Consider the following 24,320-nt stretch of genomic DNA (forward strand, 5'->3'; position numbering starts at 1 on the left):
AATCCAAAGCATTAGGGAGGAAGGAAGAACTGTAAGCTCCCAAGACCCACTCGTGTACACACACTCTTTCTCCTGCAGAGCTCCTTTATTCCTGTGAAAGCCCTCAGCCACCCGAGAAAGCTTCTACATCCACTTCAAACATCTCCCACATCAGAAAACGCGGAGGCATTGTTTTTATGTGGATATTTAATGAGCCCACACAAAAGACAGCACCAGTTTTAAGCATGTTGGCTCCCTTTGTCTCACCATCAATTCAGCTTCAAAGGCTCGCTTTGGACAGCTTAGGGTTCTTTGAGGATCTTCAGAAGGGAAAAGCTCCATTGTTTCATCTCTCACACATAGGCTTTAGGTATAATTGCATCAGTACTGCTCAGTGGAGCCTTTCCTGGAGGAGCCACATGGCTGATGAAGGGCAAGGGACCTGCCCAGGGAGATGACCACAGGGCAGAGATTCTCCAGAATCTTGGCAGAGCCAAGGATGTGTGTAGTTAGAAAAACACCAGTTCATCCTACCCATTCTACCCATCCTACCCTTTGTGTTTTGTATCACAAACTATAGAAAATAAAGCTCTACTAAATCTTTGTCTGGCAGGTATACAGGATAGAATAACGTGTTATAACATATATGCATATGTAATAAAAGGTTATCAAGGTCTGCTTTACCAGGGTTCATCCTGAAAGTCAAAATTTCTTCAAACTCCAGTCCTGTTATCAAAACGCTTCTTCATGGGTGTAGAGCCATACTGTCTAATAGAGCTTTCTGTGATGATCAAAGTGAAGTTGAATTCAGTTTCAGCAGCTGCTAGCTAGCCCCTTGGGGTTACTGAGAACTTGAAATGAAGCTAGTGTGACTGAGGAATTGAATTTTTAATTTTATTTAGCTTAACTCATTAAAACCTCAGTGTAAATAGCCACATACGGCCAATGGCTACTCCATTGGACAGTGTGGATCTGGAGTACATGGTAAGTTCGAACAGGTTTAGAAGATGCTCTAGGGTACGGTACAAACAGTGGCCCAATAAGAAATGACAGTTTGGTGATGGCCAGTCTTCCTTTGTTCATTTTTTTTGAATTTTTAATTTATTAATTCAATAAATATTTATTAAAGGCATCCTCAAATTTGAAGACTGCTGATCTGGAGGTAGGGGAGGATTTTGCCACAGTATAGATGGGTGGTCAGGTCCAGCAGGTGTCTCTTCTGTCTTTGATTTGCATCTCTAAGCAATGAATCTTTGGTATTCCAAAGGCATGCAAAGACACACTTGCTTCCAAATGATGTGAAGGCTTTGAAATACTCACCATCATCCATAATTCCAATGGTAACACCTTTCCCTGTGTATCCCAGCTCCCAGGCTTCTGCCACATTCAAATCAAGGCCAGGAGTGCCATCAGCTTGTCCGGTATTGATCTGGTTCAGGAATTTCAAAGCAAAGAATCTGATTAGTCTGGTGCAGTAAAGCACCTATCTAAATGTTTGCACCTGCTGTGCCAGGGCCTGGTCACAGGCCATGCCTTCTGTGAAACAGTACTCCCAAATGTTTCCCCATCCACCTCTTCCAGACTTCTCCCTCCATTTTTTGATACACACAATTGAGGTTTCTCTGATGGGATTGCTGTCTTTAAACTCCTTAGAGCTGCCATTGCAAGAAACCCTCTCCAGTTCTGAATTAAATGCTCATTCTTGTAGAGTTTATACCTCAAGATTGGAATTTAGCACATACTGTCTTGGATCATCCTTATTTGAATGTGATTTCCTCCCTCAATAGCAGTAAGCTTTGCAAGAGGGAGCATGTCCTACTTACGTTTGTAATTTCAGTGCCACCAAATCTCGCGTAAAAATATTTGATGCACCAAATCGAAGATAACTGGCTTACTTTTAGTGCTCATTCTAATGCAAAAAAAAAAAAGTCTTTTCCCTAAAAAAATTCAAAAGAGGGAAACAAAGAAATTGTATATAACTATGTCCATCATCCTCTTTTCATGCTTTTTTGTCCTGTGCAGATTTTCCCAAAGATGAGTTTTTTTATTTTATTTTATTTATTTATTTGACAGAGATCACAAGGAGGCAGAGAGGCAGGCAGAGAGAGAAAGGGGGAAGCAGGCTCCCCACTGAGCAGAGAGCCCGATGTGGGGGGCTCAATCCCAGGACCCAGAGATCATGTCCTGAGCTGAAGGCAGAGGCCTAACCCACTGAGCCACCCAGGCGCCCCCCAAAGATGAGTTTTAAAAGCAATGAAGTCAGAGCTTGTACTGGCAGAAGCCCAGAGTGACCTGTTGGCTGTTACTACAGGGTTGCTAAAACACTGCTGTGAATGTCATTAGTGCGCTTGGTAAAAATGACTGCTCTTCTCCTTCCACGCATGTGTTCAGGTTACACTTTTCCATCACCTAGGAAGTTAGTGGAATGCCCACATCACTGGTTTGGGTCAATAGGATGTATGCTCATGTGCCATATGTCACATCCAGGCCGAAGCCTTAGGTAACAGTGTGTGACCTAACCCTTCCCCTTGTTGAGGTGCTCATGAAAGCAGGGTTCGGGATGGAGCTGGCATGGAGCCTGGGTCCCTGAGGGACTAGGAAGTGTTGGACGTACAGCATGAGTGAGCAAAAGCTTTGATTTGTTAAGCCGGGGTGACTTGGGGGGTTGGCTGTGATTGCAAGAAATATAGTCTAACCTGATTAACACACATGAGCTCTTTTCAGTTGTCCGGATCAGATTTGTAGGATTCCATGCCCAAAAGCAAAGGACACAGTCACACCCGGAAGACCCAATGTAGAAGATGTGATGCATTCCTATACATGTCTCAGTCCACAGGGCTATAACTTAGTCTTCTCTCTTGCTCATCACCTTTTAAGATTAAATAAGGTAAAACATCACTCACAGTTTTAAATTAATCACTCCTTTTCCCTCAAGATGCCCTATAGTTAGGTTTGGTTTAGAGGATTTGGGTCTCTTTTAAATATAACCCAACCCAGCATGGAGGTTCCTCAAAAAGTTGAAAATAGAACTACCCTATGACCCTGCAATTGCACTGCTGGGTATTTACCCTAAAGATACAAACGTAGTGATCCGAAGGGGCACGTGCACCCGAATGTTTATAGCAGCAATGTCTACAATAGCCAAACTATGGAAAGAACCTAGATGTCCATCTACAGACGAATGGATAAAGAAGACGTGGTATATATACACAATGGAATACTATGCAGCCATCAAACGAAATGAAATCTTGCCATTTGCGACGACGTGGATGGAACTAGAGGGTATCATGCTTAGCGAAATAAGTCAATCGGAGAAAGACAACTATCATGTGATCTCCCTGATATGAGGGAGAGGAGATGCAACATGGGGGGTTGAGGGGGTAGGAGAAGAGTAAATGAAACAAGATGGGATTGGGAGGGAGACAAACCTTAAGTGACTCTTAATCTCACAAAACAAACTGAGGGTTGATGGGGGGAGGGGGTTGGGAGAGGGGGGTGGGGTTATTGATATTGGGGAGGGTATGTGCTATGGTGAGTGCTGTGAAGTGTGTAAACCTGGCGATTCGCAGACCTGTACCCCTGGTGATAAAAATATATGTTTATAAAGCTGTAAAAAAAAAAAAAGAAAGAAAAAAGAAAGGATGAATACCCAAGTTTTGTAGCAACATGGACGGGACTGGAAGAGATTATGCTGAGTGAAATAAGTCAAGCAGAGAGAGTCAATTATCATATGGTTTCACTTATTTGTGGAGCATAACAAATAGCATGGAGGACAAGGGGAGATGGAAAGGAGAAGGGAGTTGAGGGAAATTGGAAGGGGAGGTGAACCATGAGAGACTATGGACTCTGAAAAACGATCTGAGAATTTTGAAGGGGTGGGGGGTGGGAGGTTGGGGGCACCAGGTGGTGGGTATTGTAGAGGGCACGGATTGCATGGAGCACTGGGTGTGATGCAAAAATAATGAATACTGTTATGCTGAAAAAATAAAAAATTAAAAAAAAAATAAATAAATATAACCCAACCCATCCGAATGGATCATGAAGGACTGCTGGTGAGTCAGATAATAATATTCACTTCACCGGATAGACGGGTCTTCTGAGGTGTGACTCCTCCACCTGGAAAGCCCCATGGATGTTATTTCCTGCCATTATTTTAAGAGGTGCTAATGGATGCTACTTTTCTCGCTTTGGTCTTTGAACTCTCTTGCTTGTCCTTTGTGAAGTTGCCCGAGTCTTTTCCTTATCCCTTTGGTTTCATTTTGTCCTGCAGTCATTCTGCCTGTTGAGATCCCTGGATTACTCCCCTCAGACCCTTGACTCAACTTCTACATGATTTTGCAAGTCTTCCCTCATGCACTGGTGTCATTTTTCAAAGTCTGGGGCAACCTGATCAGCATTTGGTAGGTGGTTTGACCCTAAGAGTTCATGGCTATTTAGCATTTCCAGAAGGAAGGAGATTAGAGAACATGATGCATGGGTGCTGATAGAAAATCAGTACATATCAGAGGGGACAGAGAGGTTCATGGAGTCAGATGCTGGCTGACATCCCACAGAATAACGAGGAAATAGAAATGCATTTTTTTAAATCTGAAGTCTCAAGATGAGAAATGTTAGGAATAATATGGCATGCTTACCAGATACCACTGCTTTGTAAAAAGAGGATCGTTCATGTTGATATCGATCTCGTTGATGTCTCTATACCCCCGTTTCTTTCTGTCAAATCCTTCTTGCTGCAAGGCCATCTTTACCTGGAATGACAATATTGGCATATTACCTAAATATCCACCCGAACAATTTCTTCTGGAATTCATTTCCGTGAATTCAAATTCCATTTGCACACAGGTATTTTTTCCTCTGTGGAAGCCAGGTTCATCTCATGTACACTCTTCACTCCATGATTATTTTCTGAAAACATTTGCTTCTGACTGTGCTGAATAAATTGGCTTGATGGCTCAAAGTGAGTTTCCTCAAAATGGGTATTTGATAGAGAAAAGTACTCTCACGGAAGATAAGGGGGTAGGGGTTGTTAAGGAAAAGAAAACGAAGCAACACTTCTATTAAGTAAAGAAGGTTGATGTGGATTCAGGGAGGGAGAGAGAGTTAGAACTGCAGGGACCATTTTTCGGGAGGGCTTTCCAGCCTTTACGTTTGTTGAGAGGATTGTGTTATCACATTTGGGAATCAGCCAAAACTGAAATCAAGTCAAATCAAACCAAACACAAATGCAAACGTAAACCCAAACCAAAAGAACGCCTGCGTGGAGAGCCAGCCAGTTCATAGCAAAGCTCTAGAGGGTAAGTGAAGGATCTTTGAAAAGAAAGGGCTGTCCTGGCAATGGCAGCACTACAATTTTTGTTTCCAAAATTGGAACCCCAAGTCTTTGGATGAAATGAAACTTAGGAACTGAATTATTCAAGCAGGCTCCTGGCAACAGTTAGACTTTGTCCCATACATGAAATTCTCTTCACTTGGGCATCACGGATTTATCATCCAGGGGCTGTGGCTCGTCTCTGAACATCTACAGACTAAGGGGCCATGCAAATGTAGAAAAGGGTGTGCGCTACATACTGGTTCTTTATTTTTTTAAGAGAGAGCGAGCACATGTGTGAGCGAGTGTTGGGGTGGTAGGGGTAAAGGGAGAGGGAGAGAGAATCTTAAGCAGGCTCCCTACCCAGTGCAGAACTCGACTCGAGGCTTGATCTCACAACACTGAGAACATGATCTGAAGCAAAATCGAGAGTTGGACGCTTAAAGGACTGAGCCACCCAGGTGCCCCTGATTTTTTTAACGATACTTTGCTGCCCAACATCATTTCTTCTTTTCTCAAGTATTCCTAGTGCATTTGGAGGATTACCTGGTGTCCACTAGGTTCTTTGTTGGGAATGAAATTTGAGATACCTATCTGCAAAGAAACTGCAGGCTCTCCTTGCCTCAGAGGTGTACAGGTGGGTATGGATTTGAACCCTGGGAAAGGGATGTGAGAGCAGAAGGAAGCCTTGAAGGTTATTTATCTCAGAGGTTCAATCACCAGACTTGCCCTATAAAAGGTCCTTGGGGACAGTTCCACAACCTGGAAGCTTCCGCAAGACCAATCCTTCAGCCTCCCCCTGATTGTGAGCTCCCTATACCATTCCAGGAAAATCCCTTTTGCTTAAGTAATTCAGAATCTGTTTGTGTTACTTGCACTTGAGAACTTTGATATGGGAGCAAGGAAGTCAAGAGGATCCAAGTCAACAGTAATGGCAGGGAGGGAAGCATGAAGAGTCCACAAATGTGTCTGGAGACCTCCCCTTCCTAGCTGTCCTATAATGGGCAGGAATGTTGTGGGAGAGTGGTTCCTTACTTTGCTCTACACACTGACACAGGCAGACCAGGGACTCATTTGCCAGAAAAACTCTAATTCTAGCAGAAACTCTGTATGTGTAGAAAAGAAGTGGTTTATGTGGCATTTTCTCTGTTCTTTGGAGGTATCTCAACAACAGATATAGACTGTGGCACATAGCAAATGTTTGAGAGCATTGCGATGGATGGAGAGTCTTATAATGGCAAAAATCTAGACACAACTAGTGTCCATTAGATGGAGATAAATTATGATTCAAATATTCATATACTTATATGTATACGGTATATAATATGTATATATTTATATATACACACACACGTATATATACACACATATCTTCTGTATAGACACACACATACACACATATATCTTCTGGGAAACAGATGCCAAGATGAGATTAAATGTGCAAGGCTTTTATTAGGAGAGAAAATGAAAGAAACTGCTATGTAAGCTTGACCCCATAAAAGAGAAAGTTAAAAAGGTGGGGCAAAAGTTTCCTCAACGGCTCTATAGCATAAGGAAGGTTTGGCAGGTCTTTTGGGGCTTCAAAGTCGGCTGTCAGAAAAACCCTGTGTCTCCCAGGGACGAGCCTGCCTCAGTGCCCCTGCTGTGCTCAGTCACTGGCTAGAGCTGCCTAGGAAGCATGGCCTCTTGCCAACACAGTGACAGATTTCAGAGTGCAGCAGCTGGGGTCCTTGGTCAATTATTCTCCCGGAAGTCAGAGATGTACGCTGCGTGTTCTCACAGCTGCCACACAACAGACAGATAGATCTATCTAGACACATATACACACCCATATGTAAAGAGCCACACACACCCCCCTTAAAACTTTTCTTTTACTTGGGAAGCAAGTGTTCAAGGAAGCACAGCAGGAGTGTCACTTTCAATTGGGAAGGAGCCTGAATTCAGCCATCGCCTCTTTCTGTAGTGGTCCTGAGCAAGACCTTTATCTGCACTACTCATTGGTGGTAAGCCTTGCTTCCACAGAGGGATTCCCATCATACTGGATTTGTTGTCATGACTGACTTTGTTAAAGCAGCACCGTTCTTTCGCGAGGGTCTTTGCTAAGCAGGAGCAGCTGCCCTGTGGATGCTTGAAAACTCCCCTCTGGAGCTTCTTCTCAGCAGCAGAAGAACAAGAAGACTCACATCAGATGTCATCTTTTTAGATAACAGGGCAGGAATGGCTGTGACAATAGCACTCCAAACTCAATTAGCCTGAGTGCAGTCTAATGAAAAGACTTTAAATCCATTTCCATAAAATTAATTTTTAATTCCATAAATTAGGTTTTAATGGAGACCAGCAATTCTTTGGAATGCTGTGCTCTCTCTTGACATCACCCCTCCTTCCAACCCAGAAGTGCTGAAGCATGACGTAGGTGTCTGTAATCTTGTCATCTCGTGTTACTAAAAATTAAAAATCCTAAGACTGCGAGCATTTCTGAGCCTTTTAGTTTATCTTCATGTCCTTAATGAAGATCACAGTTATAATTCTAAGAGAGAGAACATCTTTTAAACATATATTTTTACTTGTTACACACAAATAACTGGAGAATAGCTTTTTTACCCCCCCTCACAATGATACCATGGAATATCATAAATTGCTTTAATCTTCCTGGGTTCTTTTTCAATGCTAATTTAAACCTAATTTTTACATAAAAGTAACTGAACTATAGATAAAATTATGTATTCTTTCTTCACGAAGTATCTTACCTTAGGAATTTTAATATGCTGCTCCACAGCTCTCATAACTTAATTTTTAATAGCTACCTGAATATCCCATAGAATAATGTACCATAATTTACCCAATGATTCCCCTCTTACTGGTCATTTGGATTGTTTTCTATTATAAATGAAATTACCATTAGCAGAAAGATGAGATTATAAACTATTTTTATTTTTATTTTTTATTTTTTAAAGATTTTATTTATTTGACAGAGAGAAATCACAAGTAAGCAGAGAGGCAGGCAGAGAGAGAGGAGGAAGCAGGCTCCCCGCTGAGCAGTAAGCCCGATGTGGGGCTCGAACCCAGGACCTGGGATCATGACCTGAGCCGAAGGCAGCGGCTTAACCCACTGAGCCACCCAGGCGCCCCATAAACTATTTTTAAAGACCTCTGGAGAAGACTTTAGTGTTATAATCCTATGTGTGATAAAGCTGTTAATATCAGAAAAGTATTTCCTAGTTCACAATCCTTCCTCATATTATAACTAAAAGGTCACTTCTATTCTCTCTTCTTCCTGCTCTGAATTGTAACCTTTCACTCAAGATACCTTTCATTACCACTTTGATGTGGCACCAGTGCCATGTAACTGAACCATAGCTTCTTGCCTTCTTGAACAATAATGCACAGTTAGCTTAGGTATTTTAGACTGCTCATGCAAACTGGTCTATTGACCTGAACATTTATATAAATGGAAAACATAAGAAAGCAGGAATGTTTGTTACTGGGAATTACCTTAGAAACAAACAGATGGATATTCTGCAATTCTTGTTCAATTTTTAAGTCTTAGCTTGACACATGCGTATAGAACAATTTTTACTTAAAGAAACTCCTCCCACTCCCTTTCCTCTTGTAGTCCTTCTCGTCAATTAAGAATTTTCAGTCAAAAAAAAAAAAAAGGAATTTTTAGTCAACAAATGTTTTCGTGCATCTACAATATACCAGTTACAGACCATTCTAGAAGAAGGCAGATACTATCCCTGCACATTTGCATTCTATTTTACAAGTTTTGCTAACAAGGTAATTTTGCTACATAGAATCTTCTCAACAAGACTGTGGAGAGGGTATGGTTACAGCTGAGGAAAGGACTTTAAGCGGCCATTGTTCAGCGGTTGAAAACATGGCGGAGTCACACATGCTGACCAATTCTAAATGCTATGTACTTTCCACTAAGCCACATTGCTCCTCCCTAAAGCACAGAACACAGTCAACCTTCCAGTATCTGGGACAGCTTAACCGTAAATGTAACTCTCCAAGGATCAGGGCCTGGATCACTTCCTGCTGGGCTGATAATTAAACAGCTGCTAATTAGCATTGACTGTGTGGGGCGGGGAGGGGCGGGGAGAAAGAGGAGCACTAAGGGAAACCTGCCTCCAAAGGGAGAAACAAGTTAGCTTGGAGCGAGCACAAGAAAAGAAGCATAAAACACAGAACCTACATGTTGGCGAAAATACTGAAGTTCTATGCCTATGATGTTGTAGATTAGTTTACAACATTATTTTCTCTTTTTTAAAGATTTTATTTATTTATTTGACAGAGAGAGAGATCACAAATAGGCAGAGAGGCAGGCAAAGAGAGAGAGAGGGGAAGCAGGCTCACCGCCGAGCAGAGAGTCTGATGCAGGGCTTGATCCCAGGACTCTGGGATCATGACCTGAGCCGAAGGCAGAGGCTTTAACCCACTGAGCCGCCCAGGTGCCCCAACACCATTATTTTCTGTACCACCAAGAATTATTTTTTTTTACCACTTTCATGAGTTTAACTACATCCCCATGAAAGATATATTGAAGGCTTAACCTCTGATACCTCAAAATGTGACCCTATTTGGGAAAAGAGTTGTTGCTGATGTAATTAGTTAAGATGAAGTGGTGCTGGAGGAAGATGGAGCCCTAAAACAACATGGCTGGTGTTCTCATGAGAAAAAGACACACATAGAAGGAAAATGCCATAGGAAGACCTACAGACACAGAGAGTGAAGCCATGTGAAGAGGGAGAAGGCAGAGGTTGGAGTTATTCTACTACAAGCCAAGGAACTTGTGGGTCTACCAGAAGCTGGAAGAGACAAGGAGAGATCCACTCTTAGAGATTTCAGAGGGAGTATGGCACGCCCACACCATAACTTCAGACTTCAGGCCTCCAGAACTGTGAGAGAATTAATTTTTGTAGTGTTGGGCCTCCCAGATTTTGGTATTTTGTTATGGAAACTAATATAACCACTAAGAATTAAACTAATTCAGCCCTAGGAAATTACTACAGCTCCTGAGAATTAAACTCTGTCATAGTGCTTCCTTCTCATTTGTAAACTTTATTTTGTACATGAAGTGGTCTTATAGTTCCATTTGGACAAATATTTCATGAACCCTATGTAATGTTTGCAAAAAACAAACAAAAAAAAATAAAGAGGGAAAATGTTGGGAAATAAATTGGTTAGGATGTTTCTTTTTTTTTTTTAAGATTTTATTTATTTATTTGAAAGAGAGATCGCAAGTAGGCAGAGCGGCAGGCAGAGAGAGAGGGGGAAGCAGGCTCCCTGTTGAGCAGAGAGCCTGGTGTGCGGCTGGATCCCAGGACCCTGAGATCATGACCTGAGCCGAAGGCAAAGGCTTAACCCACTGCCCAAGTGCCCGGTTAGGATGTTTCTCTGTGAGAGAATAAGAAGTTGTTTCAAGCCACCAAGTTTATGCTAATTTGTTATGGTAGTCATAGGAAACTGATGCAGTGTCATAAATTTGAAGGAGAGATTTATATATGTATATATTTACATGCACATATACAATACTGACGGATAATAGCCATATATTTTTTGAAAGATTTATTTTATTTGGGAGGAGAGAGAGAGAAGGAGCATTACATGGGAGAGGCAGAGAGAGTTCCAAGTAGATTCCACGCTGAGCAGGATGCCAGTATAAGGGCTCAATCTCAAGACCCTGAGATCATGACCTAAGCTCAAACCAAGAGTCTGATGCTTAACCGACTGAGCCACCCAGGTGTCCCTATCCATATGTTTAATATCTACATTTAGGTGTATTTTGTAATATGTAACCAGTGGATTTACCTACATGTGATAATATCTATATGCTATATGTATGATGCCTATGTATACATCATACATACATATGTATGATGTATTAGGTTATAATACCTGTACCTATTGTAATATAGATAGGACATCTGGTAGTATCTCTTTTAAATTAACTACAAAAGGATCAAGAAACATACGCCATTCTTAATGAAAACTCATTCTCTTTAACAGATGCACATTATTTTATCGTGTGGTTAAAGCAAATTTAATGACCTTGTCAGCTGTTAAAGGATACTCTTGCTGCATATTTTGTTGCTGTTTTGCCGTTCTACTCAACATTGCTGTGAGTATCTTACGCTATGATTTTACATTTCCATAGGGCAATTATTGACAGATGCCCTCTGGAAAGTTTGCACCAAACTGCACACTCACTAATAACGCATAAAAGTTTAGGGAACTTTTGAAAAATATGGCTCTCAGACACCTTAAGGTGGCTACTCTGATCACCCACGTACTTGTTCTGGGTGGGAAGCCGAGGTCCTGAAGGCTGGCTGGCTGCACAATCCCCTGGGGAGTTTGTGAAATGAGTCACTGGGCGTGGGCTTGGCCTCAGTATCTCTTAAAGCTTTCCAGGTACTTGATTCCTAAGCTGGGGTTGAGAAACTCTGTGCTGGGGGATCCTCTGCACCTCCCTTGTCTCTCTTGTCCGCGTTCTGACAAGCTCAGGTAGGGGAACGAAATCAAACCAGATGCGAGCGAAGGACAGAGTATCTAAACACAACAACGTCAAGGACTCTCTCTGCAAGAGAAGAAACTCACATGCATAAGAAAATACATTCCATTTACTCGCTAAAAAATCATGTCTCCCTATTCGGCTAGTACGAGCTGGGAGGGGCGGGGCCAGCAGACTGCGGTGGGCGGGTGTTGGGGGTGCGTAGGCAGGCACAAGAGGACAGCGTTTTCCAAGGAATGTTGATCTCCTGTTTATCACAGGCCTCCTAATTTGCACAATAAATCACTTAGCTTTTATTATGGGCTGAGGACTCACCTACAGCCCCCACCCCCAAATAGGTTAAACCAAAACAAAAATAGCTATTCCAGAAACATCATGCCCAATACGTGTTAGCTAGAACACCTGCGGGGGGTGCTTGAAAATCAGTCCACATGGGACGCAGTCCCCACTGGCTCCTGGCCTAATCGTCCTCCCTGGTGTCAGTCTCCTGTGGAGGGGAGAGGACCCGAGGGCTTTTGGATGTGTGCTTACAGAGTCAGGGCCAACGGGGACAAGCTCTGTTCTTCCTCTCATGAGATGCCAGAGGCACACCGGGGGTGGTGGGGGGGTGGTGGTGGGGGCGGCTTTCCCTTCAAGCTCTGAGCTGCTGGGGCAGGGGAGTTTAAGTGGATTGGGCTGCGCTTCATCTCCTGGAAAGGACGCTACAGTTTTCCTTCTATTTAGGCAGAATATTGACTTCAACTTAGTAGAAAATGCTGCGGTAAAAGAGACAGGGTAGCATGGTGGATGGGAACTTGATCTTTGGGGCCCCCGGACCTAAGTTACAGGTGCTGATGCACCTGCTGTTGACCAGCTGTGAGATCTCCCTTGAGCTACTGGACCTATTTAAGGCTCAGTTTGCTCACCTGTAAAATGGAGATGATACCTGATACCAACTAACATTTATTGCAGACTGACTGTAAGCATTTCAGGTACAGCATTTCAGCTGTTTTTCACAGCAACCTTGTGGGGTCTTAGGAATGAAGGCAGGAAAGAGTAAGTGTATTGTGAGTCACACAGGTAGCCAGGGGTAGAGCCATGGTTCATACCTGTTCTGAGCTGAATTGTGTCCAGTGAAGAATTTGCATGATGATGTTCTCACCCCCAGTACCTTGGAATGTGATTGTATTTGGAGATAGTGTCTTTAAAGAGGTCATTAAATTAAAATGAAGTCATTAAGGTGAGCCTTAATCTCATATGACTGGTGTCCCATTATAAAAAAGAAATTTAGATACAGACACACAGAGGGAAATGCTGTGAAGATACAAGGTCAAGACAGCCATCTCCAAGCCAAGGAGAGAGTCCTTGAGCAGATTCTTCCCTCTTGGCTAACCCTGCCGACCCCTTGATCTTGGACTTCTAGCTCTAGAACTGTGAGGCATACATTTCTGTTGTTTAAGTCCTCATTCTGTGATACTTGGTTATGGAAGCCCTCAGAAATTTATAGAAGACCCTAGCAATCTGGTTGTATAGTCTGCATGCTTCCCTACTGGGCCATGTTGCTTCTCTGCTCCCACTTCATAATTTGGATTATGGGGAAAATAAAATGAGATTATGTATAGAGACCCTTGGCCCAGAGTATATACTCAATAAATGCCTGCATTTGCTTCTATTCTTATTGCCAATGTTAAAATATTTCAGGTCCTGTGGAAAGGCAGTGGGATGGTACTTTCCTAAGCAACCTGGGCCCCTTTGATTCATTCTTACTGTTCTTAGCTAGTTAAAGGCAGATGAAACATTGCAAGAGAAACCAGCTAGAGCCCATTCCCATGAGGGTCCTGAATGTGGAAGACCCCCCTACAGGGGCTCCACACATTTTTGACTTCACTGTTCCAAGGTAGTGTGTCATCTCAGTGTTTGAACGGATGAACGGAACACAGCTCATCATACAAGAGACCCAGAAAGGCCATTGCTGGGGGTGATGTGGGAGATTACAGAGTAGAGCAACCACTCCTAAACTCAGATTCTCTAGCTCATCTGCTTTGCCACCCACTGCTGGCCTTGGTTGTCAAGATCCAAACAGGGATCTAGAGAGGAGAGGAGGCTGGATGGAAGGATGTGACACAAGAAGGCCAGTTGCTGGAGGGGCAGAGCAGGCAGGAGCCTGGCTGCTTAATTTCCCTCTTGAGCATGCAGGGATGCCTTTTTGGAAAGCCCAGTTACAAGCGAATCACAGGGCTTAACTTTTCAAAGAATAGGGAGTTAAGCCACAATTATGGCTGAATGCGCTGTATTGATTGCCCTCATTTAGGGAGATTTGGCCATCTTGCAAGAATGAAGATAATCAATTGAGGAAAGAGGATATGGCTGCATGCCACTGGTCACTGTTTCAGTTATTGCATCTCAGTGACAAGATATTAACAAATTGGTGTCTATCATCTAAAGCACTATATACAAGATATACCATAAGTCAGTGTAATTAAAGAGGAATCAGAAGTTGTTTCTAGCTGAGCAAAGTGAGCTTTGGGAATGCCTTTAGAAGGTAAAATTCCAGCTCCCATGTTGGTTGGAATGTGTGTATTGGGTTTGGGGTTGTGCTTTAGCATGATCTCGATCTTCCGCTTGTTCCTATTTCCAGGATGGAGGAGGAATGGCATGGTTGGATTTAGGGGACTGTATAAGGAAAAGGATATTAAAAGATGTTAAGTACTATGCTATGTGCTGAGGAAGGGATGGTTAGACTGGGGTATGCTTTGGAGGACAATTTCCCAGGGATACCAAGGGTCCCAAGGACCCGTAAACTCTGTCCTTGGCCAAAATGACATGGTCCTCTCAAGGAGGTTCTTTTGAGAGATGAGCATGGAAAAGAAGCAAAGCAAGGCTGTTGCTTTACTATATCGATAGCTTTGGCCGTACTCACAGTGTAGTCAAAGAGAGCCTGCCTGAGCCATGTGGATGGCTCTTTCCTATTGCAGGTGAACAGAAGTGTTCACTTGGTGTAAAGGAGGTGGTTTCTGGGAGGACAAATGAAACAAGGGGAGGAGTGAGATGAAGGCTCTGCCCCTGTCCATTCTAGCCATGGCCCAAACAGTGTCCTCCCACCTGACTAACCCACCCAGCACTCTACCTTTTTGGGAAGGCACCTGGAGGTGAAAGTGAAGAGAAGCCAGCAGGACCCATGGAGAAGGAGCTCATAGTGCCCAGCTGGGTATGAATGGCTCTGGAGCAACACAAGAATGTAGCTTCCTAAACCTTTGTCTCCAACAAAACCTCCACCATGGTGCTGGTGCCTGGTGTGCTTCTGCTGGTGAACCAGAGGAGGATGCTGAGTGAGGATGTGTCTGGGCTGCTTAGTCACCACCATGTTCTGGTGGTAGGGTTCAATAATGTGCTTCTGGAAGGAATGGGTGAATCTGACTGAAATATGCAATGAAGGCTCACAAATTATCCTGTCTTTGGCCTGGTTTGGTCCTGTGGATCAGTTACCTTCACTCTTTCCATGACTGCATAGTGCAGTCATGGTGCCCCAGTCCCAGCAGCTGCTTCATAAATGTGCATGGGGGAAGGAGAGGATGGGTGGAGGTTGAGAATGACTTGATCCAAAGTCACAACTCTACCAAGTGCTAAAGGCCAGGCCCCAAATGCAGTACACTGCAGTGAACAAACACTACATTTGGAGTCAGAAAGCTCCGGGATTCAGGTCCTGGGTTGATTTGCTCCTTATTTGTGTGTGTTCTGAAGTGGGTCCCTCAGCTTTTCTGGATGGCATTTTCTTCCTCTGGAGCAGGGATCAGCAAATCTAGCTTGCTGTCTGTTTTTGTAAATACTGTTTGTTGGACACAGCTGTGCTCACCCGTTCACGTGCTGCCTCTGGCTGCTATCACACTCCAAGGGCGACTTGAGTAATTGCAACTGAGACCATATGGCTCACAACACATTTGCTCTCTGGCCCTTTACAGAAGAAGTTGGTTGACCTCTAATGTATAGCATGGAGATGATGGAATTCTGTATTGTATAAGGCTTCACAGTGAGGATCATGTGCGATAATCTTCCTTTGTGGGGAACTCTGAGGCATACTGTAAGTATTATTGTCTATAATTATGATGAATAATATGGCTATGGAATCCATCTCCTCTGTGAAGGAAGAAGCAGGGGAAGAATTTTGAGTCGTGGTATAAATGGTGTGATTTGAGGGCCCTAGAGAAAGCTTCCAGGGACCCAGATCACTTCCCCTAAGCACCTGCACACTGACTGAGTTCCAGCCATGAAGAGTTAAGCTTGAAATCGAAGCCTTCATTACCCATGTTGATTATGTCTCTACTTGAAAAGATTTGGAAAATGAGTCCTCTGGGACTGACAACACATCCAGGTGTTACCATTTACCAACACTTATGTGTGAACTCCTTCATTAGATGGTTTTTTTCTCCATGGAGCTGGTGGAAATTTGTGCAGGCAAGGAATGGGAGTTTATGAAAAAGGTAATTTTGAAACTCTTGGGCAGTTTCCAGGGCTCAGAATTGGGTGACACCAGAAGGTGTAGGATTATGACAAAGGAGGCGAGAGGGTGTGATGAAAAAACCTCCCGAAATTGTTTGCTTCTAGACGTTCTTAATGCCTGACATGTCTGCAGTACGGAGGGACACACTTACCATTTATGTGCTATGACAAAGGTTGCAGTATTGTTTCATTGTGAGTTTCCAGCAGGGGAGAAAACCCAAGAGCTGCCTGCTACCCAATACAGACGGAGCCTTGAAAATTCGAGGTCTCCTTTTCTTTCACGAGCTCTGACGAAGGTTTGATTTTTGGATTGGAACAATAGACTAAAGAGTTAAAGAAGAGCAAAGATCCACTTCTTCTGTTCTTCCTTCCTAAAGGGTATCTATTTTTCATCTTCCTCAAAGGTTAGCCCCTTTGTCAACAGCGATACCTTGCCAATTCCTTCCTCCTCTTGTTATTTCATTAGTTGCCAATGGAGCAATCCCAGGTTGACAGGGTGGCAAAGAAAATGTGTGTTGAAATTGCACTTGGCATAGGTCAGAAATATTCAGGGGCTGGTGACTGTATCCCCTTCACCAGGCAACTAGAGTGTAATTCATATGTCAAGCCAAGCAGCCCACGAATGACAAAACACCAACAAGGAATAAAGGTCAGAGCAATTGATTCCTAATACACTTCAGCTTATGCATAGAGCACCTAGCGATAGGGTGTTAACAAGACTCAGCACAGCGATGCAGAACAAACGAAGAAAATAGAACATCGACTTTGCAATAGTGTTCTTGGAAGGTACAGGACCAACATGCGCTTAGATCTGCCCTTCTGACAAATGCAAGGAGAAAACAGTTTTCATTCCGCAGGATCTTAGTTTTCTTGGTGGCTTAAAACAACACAAATGCATTCTCTTATGGTGCTGGAGGTCAGGAGTCTAAAAGCAAGGTGTCCACAGGGTTGCACTCTCCCAGGGGCTCCAGGAGAGGATCCATTTCCTTGTCTTTTCTGCATTCCACAGGCTGCCTGCATTTCGTGGCTCATGGCCTTCTTCCTCTGGCTTCAAAGTCTGCAACAGCGGGTCACAAACTCTTCTCCATGGTGTCACTCTGACCTCCTCTGATGCTGCCCTGCTAGGAGAACTCTGTGTTGACATTGGACCCACCCTGATAATCCGGGATACTCTCCCTACCTCAAAGTCAGCTGTTTGCCACTTTACGCCTTGACAGGTGCTCATGACATACTTGAAGCTTCTAGAGATTAGGACATGGACATCTTTGGGGGCCATTGTTCTCCCTACCACATGGAGCAAGGCAGCTAATAGTAATGCTAGAATATGGGGTTGATGATTGATTAATTGTCCAATGAAAATATCTCTGCAGGGATGAAGGAATTTGATGGACATACAGAGTACCCAGTGAAGGCCCACTACCATGAAGAGCAGGGCCACCAGTCCAGCCAGTGTTAAAAATAGAAGGATCTGCTACCAAGCACTAAGTCAGCGAAGCTGCAGAGATAATACGTTCTGTGGTCCGTCTATGTGATGTCCTGGAAACAAGATAAACGTTTGGTGAAAAATCTGATATTGACCATCCTCAGGCTTTGCCTCACTGTGTACATTTTAGTTCAGAAAAAAAGGTCTCTATGAACCACAGAGAAAGCTGTTGTGTATCCCTCTCCCACACTCCACCTCAGCTGTCCCCAGCCAATACTTCTTTTCCATTTTTGCTGAGACACTTCCATTCCCCAGATGCACAATTGGCAGAAGGGAGAGACTGGTGGTGGCTTGTTTCATTGTGGGAGCCATAAATCACAAGAGGAGGAGCGCCATTTGTGTAAGTAGAAGCAGAAAGAACTCTGATGGTGGTATAACCAGCAGATGGCAGTTTTCAGCCACTTCATTTGTTCAGAGTGTCAGAAAAATAAGTAGCGGGCGTGGGGAGAGTCCATCTTAATGCTGCGAGTCTTTGCCACACTGGGAACTCGGTAAAGAACTGTGCACTTCCAGCACTGTATCTGAGAAGGCAGTTAAAGTAATAGGCAGAACCAAGGACAACCCAAAAGTGAGTCAGGAGATCAACATTTGTGTTCTACCTACTGTTGCTGCAATCACAAATTATCCCAAGACATGGTAGCTTGAAGCAACACTTCAGGATGCTTACAGATCCTGTGGGTCAGGAATTCGAAGATATGGTTTGTCTCTGCAACATTATTTCTGGGGCCTCAATGCGAAAGAACCAATGGCCGGGTGTGACTCAAGAGCTGAGAACTACATAAGATGTAAAGATTATCATTATGGAGTTAGGAGCTTGGGATAGATCTGGCCAAAAGAACAACGTTATTTCATCAGCCCTATACATGGGTGCCTTGCCCATTTCCTCTCCTCAACCAGAGAATGGTAGGCAGGACAGAGGTTCCAATAGGTAAATGGATTTTGTTTTCCCCAGTGGCCAAGTTTTAGTCTTCTCTTTAGTAATGAGCACCATGCCTTTCTGTAGAATGCAACAGTGCTTTAGCCTGGACTTCAAGGCACCAGCGTATCCTTAGCCCATCTGTCTAACTTACATCTGCATGCCATGGCCCTTCCACCATGATCCTGCCAGGCTAGTCTACTTACTGACCCTCATGGGTGCCCATAGTGCCTCCTGCCCAGGGCACTTACACTCAAATCTTAATGTTTTTGTGTCAAAATATTGACATACAACTGTTGGTGGGAATGTACACTGGTGCAGCCACTATGGAAAACAGTAGTGGGGGCGTTCTTCCAAAATTAAACATAGAGCTAACATAATGATCCAGCAATTCTGCTTCTAGGATTATATCCAGAGGGAATGAAGAGACCAACCTGAAAAGATGTCTGCACACCCATGTCCTTAACAGCATTATTCGCAATAGCCAAGACACGGAAACAACCTAAGTGTCCATCAACGGATGAGTGGATAAAAAAGTTGTGGCATGTAGACATATACAATACAATGATACATTATACTGTCATGAAAAACACAAGGAAGGGGTGCCTGGGTGGCTCAGTGGGTTAAGCCTCCACCTTGGGCCCAGGTCATGATCGAAGGATCCTGGGATCAAGCCCCGCATCAGGCTCTCTGCTCAGCAGGAAGCCTACTTCCCCATCTCTTTGCCTGCCTTTCTGCCTACTTGTGACTCTCTCTCTCTCTGTGTCAAATAAATAAGTAAAATCTTAAAAAAAAACACAAGGAAATCCTGCCGTTTGTGGCAACAGGGATGGATCTCAAGGGCATTACACCAAGTGCAATAAGTCCAACAGAGAAAGAGAAATAGTATGATCTTACTTATATGTGGCATCTTTAAAAAGAAAAAAAAAAGACACAGAAAAAGAGATCAGATTTGTAGTTTCCAGAGGTGGTGGTGAGTGGGGAGAGGGAGAATCAGAGGAAAATACAAACTTTCAATTATAAGATAAGTACTGGGGATGTAACATACAGCATATAACATACCAGTTAACACTGGTATAGGTATAAGGAAGAGTTCTTAAAAGAGTAAATCTAAGAGTTCTTATCACAAGGAAAAATTTTTTATTTATTTTTTTTTCCTGATAACTTTTTTTCTCTTTTTCTTTTTATTGTATCTCTATGAGAAGATGGATGCTAACTAATTTATTATGGTCATCAATCCACAATGTACGAAAGTCAAACCATCATGCTATACACTGTAAACTTACAGAGTGCCATAGGTCTGTTATATCTCAATAAAACTGGGAAAAATATCAAAGCACAAACCATTGCCCACACCCTCCCCATTCTTGATTATCTGCTATATTTTCTGAGAACAGCCAACATCATTTTTGCAAATAGATCTGTGGATACGTGAGAGTACTATTATCATTTCTATCCCCACCTCCCCTAAATATGGACAGCATACCATTATGCCCTGATGGGGTCTGATTTCTATTTGATTTTTTTTTTCCACTTCTGAACATGAATTGGCTCACTCCACAGTTACACAAGCAAGGGAGAGTCACCAGGTTGTTTATGCCAAGTCGGCATTTTAAAAAGCTATGTCATGTTTTATTTCACACTGTACAATTTGGTCACTGTTACACAGCTAATTTTTGAAATCTGAAAAATGCTATATAGCCCCAAGGAGACTTCTAGAGGAGAGTCTTACTATTTTAATTGTTAAATAGATCTCCCTAAAAATATGTGATATTCGTGACAAAAAATTACATGGTTTGTCTTGATGCATCCAGCAAAATCATTTCAAAAACAAAATGCTGTGTGAACGTTCTTACAGTCCTTCTGGGAGTGATATCTTGAATTTTAAGGAGAGGGGCACAATTTGCTAGAAGTTCTGTTGTCAATTTTGACTAACTTGGACTCACCGGAGTCTTAAGACTTTTATTTTGAATCACAACACTGTCTCTTAATCTTTCTGTAAGCGAAGTGATTTGTTTTGCCTTCCTGAGAGCATACAAAGCTGCTTGAAGATACAATTCCTGTCCCCCTTTGTTTCTCAGTTCCCAGAACTCAGTAGGTACTTCTTTTATTTTTAAGATGAGATTACTCATTTTTTTTAAAAAAGATTTTATTTATTTGAGAGAGAGTGAGAGAGAGAGAGAGAGAGAGAGAGAACGAGCAAAAGTTGGTAGCCAAACGCAAGACTCTATCCCATGCGGGGCTGATCCCATGACTCTGGGGTCATGACCTGAGCTGAAGGCAGACACTTAACCATCTGAGCCATCCAGGTTTCCTCTTATTTGATTTTTAAAAAAGAAAAAGTGGATCGAAGAGAATGGGAATCTTCCTTAGGGTTGTTCCTTTCCTGAAATGATCCTGACAGAATAGGTAAAATGGTCACTTTAAAACAAAATCAGCAGGAACAAAATCAAGTTTCTTCTCAGAAGAAAGAACCTGAGTCCAGAGAGACCTCAGGAGTAGAAGTGCCTGAGCTCAGGGGCAGGTAGAAATGACTGCCTGCCCCATCTGAAGTTTTCTGTCCCTGAACCCAAGGTCATATATGCAGAATGGAGACATTTAGACCTAATTTTCCTTTTCCTTCTCTCAGTGCTTTAAGATAACCATACTATTCATCTCAGGGAAAACAAAGGAATTCTGTTGTCATAAAGTAAGATGAGGTGGCTTCCTCTTTTTGCTTCTTCTAGAGATTGGATAGAGAAGCAAATTTTTTTCTGGTTTGAAATGAAAGCACAGCATCCTGTTCTCATCTGCAGTTGAGGATAAAATGAACTTCTTCAAACCAAGTGCTGAAGCTGTGCTCCCAAAACAGAGCTTGGCAGACCTGCCCTATTACGGTCTTTTCCTTAAGAACACCACAAAAACCTATAACCAAGCCCAAGAATCCTCATGGTTTCATCTCCTTCTGCTGAAAGCAACAACCCACTGAAATTTAGAAAATCTGACAAGATCTTAGAAAGTATCATTCTTGGGAGACTATCCTTTGTTGTTCCTTGAAGCAAATTCTCTGGTAATGCATACTGGGAACATAGCCAACCAAAATCTTCACGTCTCTCTCTACCCCTTGTCATTGGTTTCTTTCCAGTGAAGTGAGTTTGCAGGTGACTTCCAATCTGCCTCTATTTGACTGCCAGAGGGAACCACTGGCATTTTTTTTCTGAGTGGAGTTAAACCTATCTCAGTTTCCCTGGTTGTCAATAGCAATATAGTGTTGATGGGTGGATTCTAGAATGTTCTTTCTTTTAAAGAAATTTTGTGTTTGTCACCACTAAGACAGACTAAGATGGGTCTTCCTTACTATTTCCAAAGGATAAGCAATTTTGCACTTGGACATCTGGGATGAACACCCCATCCTCTGAAATGCACAGCCCCATCTGTTATTAGCACTGCCCACCTGAATCTTCAGTCGGCTCCCCTCAGACAGGGCTAGAGCTTAATCTCCATGGATTGGTTGGAAGTATTTTCCATGATGCTACTTCGTACCCTCTGGGTGAGCTGTATTATGAATTGGTGGATAAGGAAGTATGAACAATGTTGTGCACTTTCCAGTGTAAAACCAGATGTGGATGTGGGGGCATGGACCCGAAGCTTAACCAGCTTCATGTTCAGAAAACCATAACTGCCTTTGTTGCTCCTCCCTGGATCTATTTCTACATGGTCTGCCATTTGCCTGATGTTTGTTCAGCACCTGGTAAGCAAAGAGCTTTCAAAAGTGGTAGAAAAGAAAATCAATATCCCTGCCCATTTAGTCAGCCTCTCACCATTCAGTGACATTCACACAGCACTGGGGAGCAAAGCAGGAGATCAATGCATCTGAGAGACATGGAGAAGGCATTCGCTTAATTCATGGGAGCAATCGATGGCATTCAACTAGTTGCTAGCCTGGATTCAAGTGACTCGGTTTTTATAAACCTGGGGGTTGAAGAAACAGCACCATCTAACTGTGTTTCTCTCTTATTAACATGCACTCTCTGTGACTGATGATAGAAGCAGCACCTGATTATCCTGCCATAAGCCAATAAGTATAAAAATCTCAAAAACAGGGACGCCTGGGTGGCTCAGTTGGTTAAGCGGCTGCCTTCGGCTCAGGTCATGATCCCAGCATCCTGGGATCGAGTCCCACATCAGGCTCCTTGCTCAGCGGGGAGCCTGCTTCTCCCTCTGCCTCTGCCTGCCACTCTGTCTGCCTGTGCTCACTCTCTCTGACAAATAAATAAATAAAATTAAAAAAAAAATCAAAAACAACAACACTATATGCAAAATACTTTACAATTATTGTGTATCTAATCCTCTCAACAATCTTAGAACATGGTATTGTTCTTGTGGCAGCTTTAAGACATGGTTGTAAATTTTATGATGGTCCTTCCATCAAGAGGTCAGACCTATGTCCTTTACCTTGTTCTGGGTGGGCTTGTGATTGGTTCAAGTAGAACAGCATGGTAGAAGGGATACTCTGTGACTTCCAAAAGGAGGTCAGAAAAGGCCACCTGGTTCTTTTGATTTAGGGGAGCCCATCACCACGTACAGAAGTTCCACTACACTGAGGCGAATGTGTTGGAGAGACCATGTAAGCCGGCTCTGGTCAACATCATCTGCTGGGCTCCCAGCCTGTAGCCATGTGAATGGCCCCTCTGATAGCAACCAAGTGAGATTCCCAGCAGGAATCTCTTAGCCCTTTTATGAGTGAGGAAACTGAGTGTCACAAAGCTTGAGTAATGTGCCGAGAGTCCCACAAAGTTGCTGCTTTTATGCCACATTTATCCCAGTCTGAAACCTATGCCCTAGGATCTGTACCATAATGACTTTCCAATTAGCTGGTTAATTGCAGGGGAAACCCAACACAATTGAAAATGTGTGAATTAAGAAGGAAATCTGGCTATTTTGGATGCTTTCTTGGAGAACTGATTGGTGGTGCAGATCACCATCCCAGGCCCACGAATATGTGAATGAAAAGGTCACAAGATTGAAATCCTTTGGATTTCTCACAGGGCAGAACCCTTGGAAGCTTTTCTTCTAGGTAGTGGCCCACTTGCTCTAGTGATAGTCCACCGGCCCCTTCCTTTTGGTCCTCACCAGCTCAATTTTTATCATTAGCTCCTCTGCCAAAAAGTCCACCATCCCCTTGTTTTTGGAACAAAGAATAAACAGTCATTGACCACCTATGGTCCCAAATGCATTCCTCCCCGCCTCCCCCACTGTCCCCTGGGGCATCTCGTCTGATCTTGGTTCACCACCTTGGGAGAGGCCTGCTGCTACTCCTATCTTGTGGATGCAGAAATCAGGGCTTAAGAAGTTAGGTGACTTGCCTAAGCTAATGGGTAAATTTAAACCCATGGTTTTCTACTCTCATCATACTGTGCTCCTTCCCGTTGTTCACAAACTATCAAATGCTTAAAAAATGAACTATAGTGCTGTGCTCTTGAGGTACCTGGCACTTTCTCACTCTGATGACTCTGGAAGGAATATTATTCCCATTTCGGGAGGTGCCTAGTACCCAACGGTGAAGCTGTTTCCCACCTGAAAACCTCTGGAAAACCAGAGTGTCCATCTGGCCGCTCTTCCAAACCGCTAACCTTGACAGTGTGCTGGCAGAGATGATTCCAGGTGA

At 43.2% G+C, this 24,320-nt stretch overlaps 1 protein-coding gene across 2 annotated transcripts in view; it reads right to left on the reverse strand.

The window, feature by feature from the left end:
- Positions 1–24,320, reverse strand: part of PCSK2 (proprotein convertase subtilisin/kexin type 2) — a 257,758-nt gene that overhangs the window by 115,287 nt on the left and 118,151 nt on the right. For both annotated transcript variants that reach the window (XM_047745216.1, XM_047745217.1), the window contains exons 3-4: positions 4,614–4,727; positions 1,300–1,408 (exon numbers count right to left, since the gene is read on the reverse strand). In XM_047745216.1, coding sequence (XP_047601172.1) covers positions 1,300–1,408; positions 4,614–4,727 — 223 coding nt within the window. The remainder of the gene's footprint in view (positions 1–1,299; positions 1,409–4,613; positions 4,728–24,320) is intronic.

This window comes from Lutra lutra, chromosome 9 (assembly GCF_902655055.1).
Source record: "Lutra lutra chromosome 9, mLutLut1.2, whole genome shotgun sequence".
NCBI classification, from domain to species: Eukaryota; Metazoa; Chordata; class Mammalia; order Carnivora; family Mustelidae; genus Lutra; species Lutra lutra.